The sequence below is a fragment of the Vicugna pacos genome, chromosome 17 (assembly GCF_048564905.1).
Source record: "Vicugna pacos chromosome 17, VicPac4, whole genome shotgun sequence".
Lineage (NCBI taxonomy): Eukaryota > Metazoa > Chordata > Mammalia > Artiodactyla > Camelidae > Vicugna > Vicugna pacos.
In genome coordinates this window covers 1573280-1586838 of record NC_133003.1, presented here as the reverse complement: position 1 = coordinate 1586838, position 13559 = coordinate 1573280, and the positions used below count along the sequence as shown (strand labels likewise).

The following is a 13559-nucleotide window of genomic DNA, read 5'->3' as shown; positions in this document are numbered from 1 at the left end:
CTCCGTTTGTGGTAATTTATTATGGCAGCTATGCAAAACTAGTATCCTTTTTATGCTTGTATAATCTATAGCCATATCACTGATCTTATTCTTAATATTGGCATTTTCCCCCTTTCCAGTTTTTTTCCAATTCAGATTGGCTAGGTTTTATCAATCTTCTTGATCTTCTCAAAGAACCAAGTTTTGGTATCATTGTTTTTCTCTCATATTTTTCTAATTTCTATTTCATTGGTTTCTGATCCAGCAGATTTTTCTTCTACTTATTTTCGGATTTATTTGCTCTACTCAGAAACAAATGAGCAGACTCTTTGAACACAGACTTCACAAAAGATATACGGATGGCACATAAGTACATGAAAAGATGCTCAACATCATTGGTCATTAGAGAAATGCAGCTTGCAACCACAATGAGATACCATTTCACACCCTTTGGAATGTCAAAAATCAAAAGAGCAAAGTGTTGAAAATGCGGAGGAGGAACTGGAATTCTCATATGCTGATGGGACTGTAAAATGTTACAATCATTTTGGAAAACAGTTTCAGAGTTTCTTAAAACATAAATATTCCGTAATACTAACGTATCATATGATCTAACCATTCCAGTCCCAGGTATTTACCCAAGGGAACTGAAAGCATAATGTACATATAGGTAATTGTATATGAAAGTTCATAGCACATTGATTTGTAATAGGCAAGCTTTGGAAGTAATGCAAATGTCCATCGATGGTGAATGGGTGTGTATATTGTGGCAAAACCATACTGTGGCATACTACTAAACAATAACAGAGAATGAACTATTGGTCCACACATCAACACTGAAGAATCTTAAAATAATTGTGCTGAACGGAAGCAGTCAGACAAAAAAAATGCATGCTGTATGATCGTGTTTATAGAAAATGTAAATTCATCTATAATGAGAGAAAAAAGATGAATGGTTTCCTGGGGGTGAGGTGGGGTGGCCAGAGGAGGGAGAGGGAGACAAGAACATGGACATGAGTAAACTGCCAGGAATGGTGGATATGTCCATTATCCGGATTGTTGTGTTTGGTACTTGGATGTCTACACTGGCAAAATATGACTTGTACATTTTAAAGTATGTTCAGTTTATAGAATATCAATTATCCTCAATAAAAAAGCAATTTTAAGATGAAAAATTAGTGTGTTAACCACTGAAGTACATCCATAAGTCCATTTATTTGTTTTTCAGGGTGGATAGCTGTTCTGGGGGCCATCTGGTTGCTAATTTTAGCTGATATGGACGATTTTGAGATAATTCTACACCGAGTAGAATGGGCAACGCTTCTATTCTTTGCAGCACTCTTCGTTCTGATGGAGGTAAGACTTTAGTAGAACTTTTACAATATGAACTTTTACTTGATTTTTAGATTTTATATTTCATTTAGTGTATGAAGAAAGCCCAAAGTCTGTAAGTCTTTTTTTAATTCTTTTTATTGAAGTATAGTCGGTTTACAATGCTGTGTTGATTACTGGTGTACAGCATAATGGTTCAGTCATACATATACATACATATATTTGTTTTCATATTCTTTTTCATTTTAGGTTACTACAAGATATTGAATATAGTTCCCTATGCTCTACAGTAGAAACTTGTTGTTTCTCTATTTTACATATAGTAGTTAGTACCTGCAAATCTCGAACTCCCAATTTATCCCTTCCCGCCCCCTTCCCTCCAGTAACCCAGTGACCATAAGTTTGTTTTCTATATCTGTGAGTCTATTTCTGTCTTGTAAATGAGTGCATTTGTCTTTTTTTTTTTTAGATTCCACATTTAAGTGATATTATATGTTATTTCTCTTTCTCTTTCATTCTCTTTCTGGCTTACTTCACTGAGAATGACAATTTCCAGGTCCATTCATGTTGCTGCAAATGGCATTTTTCACTCCATTGTGTGTGTGTGTGTGTACACATACCACAGCTTCTTAATTCAGTCATCTGTCGGTTTAGGTTGTTTCTATGTCTTGACTATTGTAAATAGTGCTGCTGTTGGGGTGCGTGTATCTTTTCGAATTAAAGTTCCTTCTGGAAATAGTCCCAGAAGTGGGATTGCTGGCTCATACGGTAAGTCTATTTTTAGTTTCTTGAGGAATCTCCATACTGTTTTTCATAATGGCTGCTCCAAACTGCATTCCCACCAGCAGTGTAGGAGGGTTCCCTTTTCTCCACAGCCTCTCCAGCATTTGTTATTTGTGGACTTTTGAATGACGGCCATTCTGACTGGTGTGAGGTGATACCTCATTGTAGTTTTGATTTGCATTTCTCTGATAATTAGTGATATTGAGCATTTTTTACGTGCCTACTGACCATTTTTATGTCTTAATTGGAGAATTGCTTGTTTAGGTCTTCTGCCCATTTTTGGATTGGTTTGTTTCTTTCTTACTAAGTTGTATGAGCTGTTTAGATCGTCTGGAAATTAAGCCTTTGTCAGTCGCATCATTTGCAAATATTTTCTCCCATTCTGTAGGTTGTCATTTTGTTTGTTTAGGTTTCCTTTGCTGTGCAAAACCTTGTAAGTTTAATTAGGTCCCATTTGTTTATTTTTGCTTTTATTTCTATTGTCTGGGTTGACTGCCCTAGGAAAATATTGCTAAGATATTTGCCTATGTTTTCTTCTAAGAGGTTTATAGTGTCTTGTCTTATGTTTAAGGCTTTTTTGGGTTTATTTTTGTGTATGGTGTGAGGGAGCATTCTAACTTCATTGATTTCCATGCAGCTGTCCAGTTCTCCCTACACCATTTGCTGAAGAGGCTGTCTTTACTCTGTTTTATGTTCTTGCCTCCTTTGTCAAAGATGAATTGACCAAAAGTCTGTGGGTTCATTTCTGGGCTCTCTATTCTGTTCCATTGATCAATATGTCTGTTTTTTTTTAAAAACCAATACCATGCTGTTTTGATGACCGTAGCTCTGTAGTGTTGTCTGAAGTCTGGAAGGGTTATTCCTCCAGCTTCCTTCTTTTTCTTTAGTATTGCTTTGACAATTCTGGGTCTTTTGTGATTCTTTATACATTTAATTCTTTCCACATTATTCACTAAGTGGAAAATGATGGGGGTTGTAATTAGACTATTTTAAGTTAAACCATATTTTATCTCAGGCACCTAAATATTATCTGATAAAATTACTTATCTGGTTGCTGTTGTTTTTTTTAATTACCTTTGTGGTTTGTAAATTTGTTCTAATTTCATTTACTACAGAGTAGAATTTGCTCTAAGTTGGGTTTGGAGCAAAATGACTTGTTACAGAAAATTTACAGGGTAATATTAACTTGATGATCTATTCTATGTAACATTTAAGTAAATATTCTGTTATGGAAAATACTATATCAAAGAAAATAAGGAATAATATATGTTATTTAAGTTATAATTGTTGTTACAAAATTATTCACAATACTTTTTAGTCTTGAGACTTGATTTATAAACCTGTGTCCTTCTCAAATACAAAGCTTTGCTCATGGAGAAAAAATACTATTCCTCAAAGGACCCCTTCAAGCATACCTAATGTCTTGTGTAATTACCTTAACTTGCTGATGGAAGGCTCTTCTAATATTCATCCTTCTCTCTGTTAAAACTCTGACACGTTTTTTTTCTAATTATTTTTTGAAGGAGTCTCTTGAATCACTGAAGTCTATGTCTTTAACTCATAATGAATTGTGTTGATGTAATCAAGTGACTCAGGTAGACCCTCCAGATCTGTCAGGGAGTCATGACTTATATTCTGCTTCCTCACTTCCCTACTGAAAAAATTCACCCTTTCTCTTCTGGGTCTCTTTCCACACTGAACACACAGAATATGGAGGGGGAAAGTCTGGCTGCTGTTTCATGATTGGGCTTTGAAAGTCCCTCCTTCAGCTCATGTTTGTTCCAGGTGTAAGTTGGTATTCATTTGGCATTTTTGTTCTCAGTTTTTTACTTCTCTTTGTCTTGGTGGGGTAAACATTGGAATCTTTAAAGCTACTCATTGGAATATAACTTACATATCATAAAGTACACTCATTTAAAGTGTACAATCCAGTATTTTGTAGTAAATTTCAAATGTTTTCATCCCTATGCCCCTCATGCCTGTTTATAGGCAGTTCTAGCTCCAACTCTGGCTCCAGGCAATCACTCATATTTTTCTTCTATCTATTGATTTGCCTTTCCTGTACATTTCATCCAAAAGGACTCATATACTGTGTCGTTTTTTCTGTCTGGTTTCTTTAGATCAGAATAATGATGTTGAGGTTCATCCATGTTCTAGTATATATCTTAGGTTAATTTGTTTTATTGCTGAATAGTATTACACTGTATGGGTATACCATATTTTATTTGCCTATTATCCAAAAATGTGTGTGTATTTGTGTATCAGTCTTTGTGTGAGCATATGTTTTAATTTCTTTTGGGTAGATGCTAAGTCTTATCATAAGTTTAGCTTCTTAAGAAATTACCAAAATGGTTTCCATAGTGACTGTGTCATTTTACATTCCCACCAGCAATGTAGCAGGATTTATTTCTCTACATCCTTACTATCACATGTTATCTTTCATTTTGATAGTAGACATTCTAGGAGGTGTGAAATGGTATTGAATTGGGATATTCAGCATCTTTTCATGTTCTTAGCCATCTCTATTCAAATCTTTTCTCCATTTTCCACTTGGATTGTTTCCTTTTTATTAAGTCTTAAGAGTCCTTTATATGATCTGGATACAAATCCTTCATAAAATATGTGATTTACAAATATTTTCTGCCAGTTTTTGGCTTTCTTTCAATTTCCTTAATGGTGCATTTTGAAGGGCAATTAAAAATGTTGTTACAAGTTTTGTATTTCTCTTGTAAAATTTATAACTGTCTGTTATATTCTTTTTGATGCTATTTTGAATGCAGTTCTTTTAATTTTATATTTTGATTATATATTATCATTATATAAAAATATGATTGATCCTATAATATTGACATGTATCCTATGACCTTGCTGAACCTACTTATTAGTCTAGTAGCTGTTTGGATCCCTTAGAGTTTTATTTCATGTATCTGCAAATAAAGACATTTTAATTTCTTTTCTGATCTGAATGCATTTAACTAGCTCACTCTTTCCCTCTCTCCCCCAGCTACCCTCCTTTTTCCTTCCTGTCTTGTTGGCTAGAACCTCTAGTTCAATGTCATGACCATTGACATCCCTACCTTATTTCTAACCTTAAGGGGCAAGTATTCAATTTTCACTGTTATGCATAATGTTAGTTGTAGGGTTTTTGTTTTTTTTTTTTTGGTAGACATTCTTTACTAGGTTGAGAAAGTTAGGACATAGTCCTAGTTTGTTGCGAATTTTTATCAGAAATATATATTGGAGTTTTTCCAAATATTTTGTCTATATCTATTAAGATGATAGCATTATTTTTAACCTTGAATCTATAAATTTGAATCTATTAATATGGTATACTACATGAACTGATTTTCATATATTAAGTCTGCTTTGAATTCCTGAAATAAATCTCCCTTGGTCATGGTGTATATTAAGTAGTTGAGTTCAATTTACTTTTGTTTTGTTGAGGATTTTTGCATCTATATTCATGAGGGATATTGGTCTGTGTTATTATTTTCATGGGATGTTTTGTATGGATTTGGTATTAGCATAACACTGAATGAGTATAACAGAATGAGTTGAGAAGTATTCTCTGTAGAAGCGTTTGTGAAGGATAGGTTTGAAATACTCAATAAAAGTTTCTAGTGAAACCATCTGGGCTTGGAATTTAATTTGCGGAAAGAATTGTGTGTTTGTTTGTTTTCACTAATTCAGTTTCTTTTGGTCAGTGGAGATTTTTTCTTTCTTTATGAGTAAATTTTAGTAATTTTTGTCTTCTATGAATTTGACTATTTCATCTAAGTTGTCTAATTTTCGGCATAAGTTGTTTATAATATTGCCTTATAGTAAGTTCTTATTTCTGTAAATTCATTAGTGATAGCTCCTTTTTCATTTCTGATTTTGGTGATTTGTGTCTTCTCTTTTTTTTTCTTGATCAGTTTAAGCAAAGTATGACAATTTTGTTGATCTTTTGTAAAAATGGAAATTTTAATTTCATTGATTTTCTTTTTTTTTCCATATTAAGTCATTGGATAATCTCTTCAATTGGAAACATATTATGTTTTATTTTTCTTAGCTGGGAAGCCTTTATAGACCTTACTTTCTAAGCTTTAGCTTGTAGTACATTTCATCCAAAAATGTCTATTCTCTCACTGACAAAGACATTTTATATTTTCATGATCATCCTCTTTTTCTGTTATAGACATGTATGTCCTTAAAATTCTCAGCCTGAGAAAAACTTCCTCAGACTCCTGAACTAGCCAGAAAGAAAATCCATTTCCAACAAGTTTCTTTTCAGCCAACTCTCAGCTCCTGGTTTCCTCTTGCTGCCTTTGCCACCTGGAGCTTCTCATTTGAGTGGTCCTCTGGATAGATCCAGGTGCCTAGAGGCAGGCCAGTGAGGTTTCTGGGCCTGCTGCCTTGGAGGTCAGATTAATTTCATTGATTTTCTTTGTACATTTTTTTTGTTTTCTATTTCATTGATTTCTGCTCTTTTTATTACAGTTTGACACTACATACACATTATATTGCATGTAAATACATATATAGAGGATACTGCACCTTTTTTTAGTTTACATGTATGTAGTGATTATTGTTTCTAAGAACAGATTAGATCTTTAGCTTTTTAAACTTACATAGTTATCAAAGGAATAAAGCCAACTACAAAATAAGAATCAACAGAATGCGGTAATCCAGTCATAAAGGACAGTCAGATGTGCTTACACATATTGGCTCTAATATTCTTTCATTTCTGTTGGTGGACATGGAGGGCTGGTATTCAGGTGGTAAAGACCAAGAGTGAAAATAGGAAAGGAATGTATTAGGTACACTGTCACGGACACCAGTGGCCACACAGACGAGAGGTGCCTGTGTGAGCCCAGACTGTGAACGTGCATGGTCTTTTACTGAGAAAGAGGCTGTGAACACAAAGGGACGGGGGAACAGATTTCTGACTGGCTGTAAGTGGTGCAAGGGGCTTTGATATACGGGAGGATAGTGGATTTATGACTCCAGTAAGATGGAGACATGGGCTGACACCAGCAGGATGGTGGGATTTTTGACTCAGATAAAGAGGAAATGTGGGCTGGGACAAGTCAGCCTGAGCTATGATGAGGTGAGCCATTTCCCAGGGCTGTTAAGGCAAACACATGTCAGGAAAGGATGTGCTTTGTCTTCCAAAGAGGAGCAGGCAGATGTCTAAGGGCTGGAAGTTTGGGATCAAAGGGCCTTGGCAGGCACTGGTTGGCACCACAGTTTATTCTACTTGCTCTTGATTTAGTGTTCTCTTTTTTTCCGCCATTTGTTCTTAGGGTAGAAACTTAGGTTATTAACTTGAGAGCTTTTTTATATTTTTGTATAAGCATTTCAGCTATACATTTCCCCTAAGCACCATTTCTCTATGTCCCTTTAAATCACGTGGATTTTCATTTTCAATTGGTTCAAAGTATGTTCTAATTTTTCTTGTAATTTCTTTTTTGACGCATGGGTTATTGGGATGTCTTTTTTTAAATTACGAGTGTTTGAGGATTGTCTATATTTACTTCTGTTTTTGACTTGTAATTTAATTCAGTTGTGGTCATAGAACATACTTTGCATCAATTCAGTTCTTGAAATTTTATTGAGACGTGTTTTACGGCCTTGTACTTTGTCTTTCCTGGAGAATATTCCACTTGTTCTTGAAAAGTACATGCATCCTGCTGTTGTTTGGTGGCGGGTTCTATACATGTGAGGTACGTCATGATTGCAAATAGTTTTAAGTCTCATACATGACCTGTACTCTGTGTAGTTGTTCTATCAGTTATTTAGAGTACTTAGTGTCAACAAAACCAACCCAACAAAGTTGCCGCTTTCTAATAATTAAAGAAAATTCTGAAATAGACATTGGTTCAGGTATTAATTCAAACAGGTGATTTTGGTGCTGAAACCAACAGGGAGGGTTTCTGGTTACAGCTAATGGATACACCCATGCCTTAGTTTCCAACCTCCATGTTTCGATGTAAGTCTTAAACAGAGTAATCCTTTAAATTTTCCCGATACCATACCGTCAATCTAGAAAGTCAACAGGGGAATGAAATTTTGATTATTGCATTTTAAATTTTGTTCAAAGTATTGTACAAATTGTAGTTTTCTAGGAAGTTCAATGATTATTCAACTGGAGTAGTCTAAAGTGTGGGGAGTTTAGGATCAACTAAATCTCCAAGTATAACCTTCACGAGGCCAGTTCAGATGCACACCTTCCTCAGCTCAGTGTTGTGGGGCAGCCTAGTGCTCATTCTGACAGGGCCTAAACCCAGAGGGGACAACAGTCAACTGGGCAACTGGGCAAGATCCTCTACCATTTTTCGAAATAGAAAAATCACTTGTAGGACTCACTTTAAGATCCAGATGCTGTCAACTCTGCTGTTTCATCCCCAGATGCTCTTAGCCATTCTGCTCCCCCTCATCCTTACTCAGCAGAGCCTCACTCTACCCCTCCTCTCCACGACCACTCTCAACAACTTAATCAGCCTCAACCAGAGTTGTATTGCAGCTGGATCTAGCCTCTGACATGATGGGAAATAGGTGGATTGGAAGCTCTCGCTGATGCCGTGAGTACCCCAGGACCATGAGAGCACTACAGAGGGCACACTTGGGGTGGCCTGTGGACCAGCCCCAGGTCCAGGAAGCCTCATCCAGTTCAGGTTAACAGCTTATACTTAGCACAATGTTTAAGAACACAAACTTAGCATCAGAGTGATCCATGTTTAGATCCCAGCTTTGCCACCTCCTAGCTGCAAAATTTTATGCAAGTTACTCAGGACCTCTAAGCTTCAATTTCTTTATCTTTAGAATAGATTAATACTAATCTTGCAGTTGTTTGTGAAGAACCAGTAAGATCATATATTTAAAGTACTGAGCCTTGTGTTGAGCTCATCACAGACGATACTCAAAAATGCTTTCTCTTATTTTTTATTATTAATTTTAATTAAAAGCTAGTTCAGCCTATTCATGAATTAAACCAATGTCAGCCCAGAAAAGTATGAAGTATTGTACACAGAGGTTCTAAAAAAACTCTTAACCACACAGTCATAGATACCTGGGTCCCTGCCCCAGGGGCCATTCCCTTCAGACTGGATTGCCCTCATCTTCCTGTCCTAGCCCTAAAGCCCTGGTTTCATAACTGATGTATAATATCTACCTTTGATCTCTTTCAGATTTTGAGGGTTTCTTGATCCTTTTCTCTGCCATTTTGGACCTGAGCTCCCTAGCATACATTTTGGGTCTAATATTGTTACCAAGTCCAAGCTCATACTACTTGCCACATGGCAGGCCAGTAAATCAAGAGATGAGGTGTTGGGGCAAGAAATAGTGACTTTATTTGAAAAACCAGCAGGCTGAGAAGATGATGGAGCAGGGTCCCAAAGAACCATTGTACCCGAGGTAGAATTCAGGCTTCTTTAATACTAAAAGGGCAAGGGGTGTGGCTGGTTGTTGCAGACCTCTTAGTGCCCAAATCGTTTCTTCTTGAAGCTGTCCACATAGGACTGGTCAACAATGTTCCTTTAAGCCTCCAGCAAGACAATCATTATTTCCTGTTCTGCAACTTTTTAATCTATACGAAGGAAAAGTGTTGTACCTTTAAAGGTCAAGGGTGGGAGGCTGGGCCTTGAGAAAGGGCTGTCATGTGTATATCAGGCTCTAGGCAACATTCCTTTACAAAAGGTGCAGATCCAGTGGACTAAGCGCAGGCAATGGAGCACAAAAGTTTAGAACTAAAGGAATAGATCCAATATGGAGTCAGGTTTGTTCTTCTCTGTCACAGTATCTCATTTCATGTGGCTACTGTCTCTGTAAGGTGCCCCACTTGGAAACAGACAAGGAGTCAGCACTGTTCTGTTTTTGGAAAGCAGTGAAACATTTGGGCCCATTAAGCCTCCTTGCAGTGACTTTTGTTACCAAGGTCAGATTGTCTTCTAGAAAGTTTGGTCAAACCATTGAGGAGCTGGTACAAAGAAAGCTATAGACACCTTCCCCCTTGTAATTCGAGATCAATTTTGAGTCTTTGTAAATTTGAGAACTGGAAGATGAGAAATGGAAATCCTTAGATCTTGCAGCTTTTAAAGTTAATCAATGAAATAGTCTCTGCTAAGGAGTATTATCTGACTTTACTTTTTATAGGGACTTGGATGTTAAGTGGCCTTTAAAGCTATGTTTATGATTGTCTGGATGACTCTTGGAGGCAGAGCATATATAAACAAGTTCAATATAGAAGCATTTACCCTTAGAAGAAAATCTTGAATGAAACTGTCTTGGATCTGAACTGATGGACACATTAAATATTTAAAGATTTTCATTGCAGAGTTTTGGCCCCACTTTTTCCCAGATTGTAGTAGTCTCGTCTTAAAATTTTAATACGTTAGGGGAAACCTCCATTCAGTATTCCCACAGATAGCACCCTACAAATGTGAGCTCACAGTCTAAAATTGCAAAATACATGGGGAAACAAACCATGAGTGAGAGTGAGCAAGACATTCTTAGGTTGTAATATTTTAAGAATGATGAGTAAAATGTTTAAGATTTTATATATGCAGCTTTCCCCTTCTTTTGAGAAAACAGCAAGGAAATAGATTTTTATGTATTACTGGCTCAAATCAGGTAACTTTTTGGCTACTGAGAACAGGGAATAATGACAATGCATGGATATTTCAGCAAAATGCTTTTCTGACCTTTTGGAGATAGTATAATATTTTTAAGCCTTTTTATTTTTAAATAATTTTAAATTTATTAAAATGTCTCAAAAATGAGAATTCCTTTCTCAGTGCATCATGTTGGGGGTACAGATACCGGCATATCTTATTATTGCTGATTTTAACATTGGTCACTTGGTTAATGTGGTATCTGCCACTTTACTATAAAGCGAAACACTGGTAAATTATCTTGTGGGGAACTACTTTGGGACTATACTGATATTATGTTTTTTATCAAACATTTCTTCACTGATTTTAGCATTTATCAATAGCTCTTTGCCACCAACAATAACTTTTAGTGTTTGCCTAATACTGACTTTGTTTATCCTTGTTCCTTACACATTTGTTAACTAAATGTTACTGAGTCCAAACTGGTTCTGCTCACCACACAGACAGGCCAATAAATCAGGAGATGAGGTATTGAGGCATTGAGGCAAGGAATAGTGACTTTTTTCCGAAAGCTGGCAGACCAAGAGGATGGCAGGCTACTATCTACCAAGTCAGAATTAAGGCTCCTTTTATACTACAAAGGGGAGCGGATGTAGGTGGTTGTTGCAAACTTCTTGGTGCAGGAATTCTTTGTTATTGCAGCTGTCCACATGGGTCAGGTCATGGTGTCCCTATAAAACCTCTAACAAAGCAAATGTTATTTTCTATTCTGCAGCTTGTTATCTTTATACAAGTGCAAGAGTGTTAATATCCTTAAAGGTCAGAGCCTTGAGAATGGGCTCTCCTGTCTCAGGCTAAAGGCAGCATTGTTTTACAGAAAGTGCAGAGCTGGCAAGGCTAAGACTGGAAAACAGGGCACAGGGTTAAAACCAAAGGAACAGATCTAATATGGAGTCAGATTTGTTCTTTTCTGTTACATAAAGACTATCTGTAAAGAAGAACAATCTTTCTCCTTTATTTATTTAAATATGTATTTGCATGAGTAAAATCTCATGGATATTTATTTTGTTCTATAGGTTACCACCCAATACTATCATTGTTTATTTTCTTGCTCAGATTGTTCCAATGTTGGCCACTGGGAGGAGCTTCATGTTGGCTCTTGTGGTTTTTGAACTCACCTGCATTCATTTTGAAGCATTTCCTAATTTTCTGGCATCATAAAATGTTCCTAATTTACTTTGTATTTTACATGCCCTCGTCCTGGCTTCTCCAAAAAAAAAAAAAAACTCTCATCCCTTTTACTGGAGAAGCGTATTTAGAAACCAAGATCTGGGTGCTAGATATGCTTGCTGCAACTTTAGGTGTCCCTGATTTTAGCCTTTCTCAGGAAACAGCTGGGCATACATGTATGTGTATTAACACACACACACCTACACATCCATGTCTGTTTCTATCAATGTTTGTTCATATATTAAACTAAGTGAGTTTATGTTGATACCTTGGATCCCCATCCAGCACTGCAAGTTTATCGCCCTTTGCTCTCCTTACCTCCGGGATGTGGCTTACCAATCCATACCTGCTTTAGGAAGATGTGTGAAGAACTGAACAGATGCATGTGGAGCGGGGGTGGGGAGGGGTTCACAGTGTAGTCTAGAGGAGATAAACATCTGTGAGGGAAGAACCCAGTGATGACAGCATACAGGAAAATGCAACTCACTTTTATTCTTTCTTATCCTAACTTGAAGTTCCCTAATGGTGAAACTCGATTGCACTATGACCTCTAGGAGTGACATGCAGTTTGGCTCCCCTCTTGGTTTTTGGTTTCTGTTTAATATACCGATATGAGTGTGCAATCTCTGTGTTTGCATAGGCAGACAAAATGACTTTAAGTACATTTTCTAAGATCTTTCTATTGAAATGAATTACTTAAAAATAAAATTTTCTTTTGTAATTATATAAATATATATTACAGTTATATAAATATGTAATTTATATAAATTCATAATTATATAAAAATATACAAATAATAATTCCAATAATCTGGAATAAATTATAGAGCCTTGGGACTGTCTGGTCTTTGAAGGTTTGGTGTAATTCCTCTGTGAAACCATCTGTGTCTGATTTATTTTGGGGGGAGGCAGACTAGTCATTTCTTTAGTAACTTTCTCTGTTTCTTTGGAAGTAGGTCTAAGCTTCTTAAATCAAATGAAGTTAGTGTTGGTAATTTGTATTTCTTTAAGAAACTGTACATTTCATCTCAATTTGCAAATTTATTGTCACAGAGATCTCCAAGTTAGTCATTCATGATTTTTAAAAAAATTCCTCCTCTTTCAGTAGTTATTTCCTTTTTTATATTTTCTTATTTTGAATATTTGTGCTTTATCCTCTCTCTCACCCCCCACAATCAAGTTCACCTGTGGTTTGTCTATTCTGTTAACTTAAAAGAAAAAAATGCAGGATTTGGCTTATTAATGAGAGCTACTATTTTTCTGTTCTCTATGTCCTTAATTTTGGCTTTAACTTTAGAATTTCCCTCCTTTATTGTGGTTTACTTTGTTCTTTTTCTAGTTTTTATATTGAGAACATAATTGATTTATTTCATTTTTATTGATAAATATGTGTTGTGAAGTGATTTTCCTCTGACCGCTGCTTTAAAATGTATCCTTAGACATAGGCAGTGCTTCATTGTTTCCTTTTAAAAATTATACTTTGTTTGTATTTCTCCTTTTACCAAAGAGTTGTTTGAAAAAGTTTTTAACTTTGCATATAGAAAACCTTGTTGTTGTTGTTGTTGTTGTTAGTAATTTCTGATTTTATTACATTAGAAATAATGTTTAAAAAATATTTCTACTTTATGGAAGTTACTGGCATTTT

General features: G+C 35.9%; 1 protein-coding gene across 1 annotated transcript in view; it reads left to right on the top strand.

Moving 5' to 3' along the window:
• Positions 1–13559, top strand: part of LOC116285931 (P protein-like) — a 186513-nt gene that overhangs the window by 119274 nt on the left and 53680 nt on the right. Inside the window, exon 19 of the mRNA XM_072940872.1 lies at positions 1208–1335. Within this exon, the coding sequence (XP_072796973.1) occupies positions 1208–1335 (128 nt within the window). The remainder of the gene's footprint in view (positions 1–1207; positions 1336–13559) is intronic.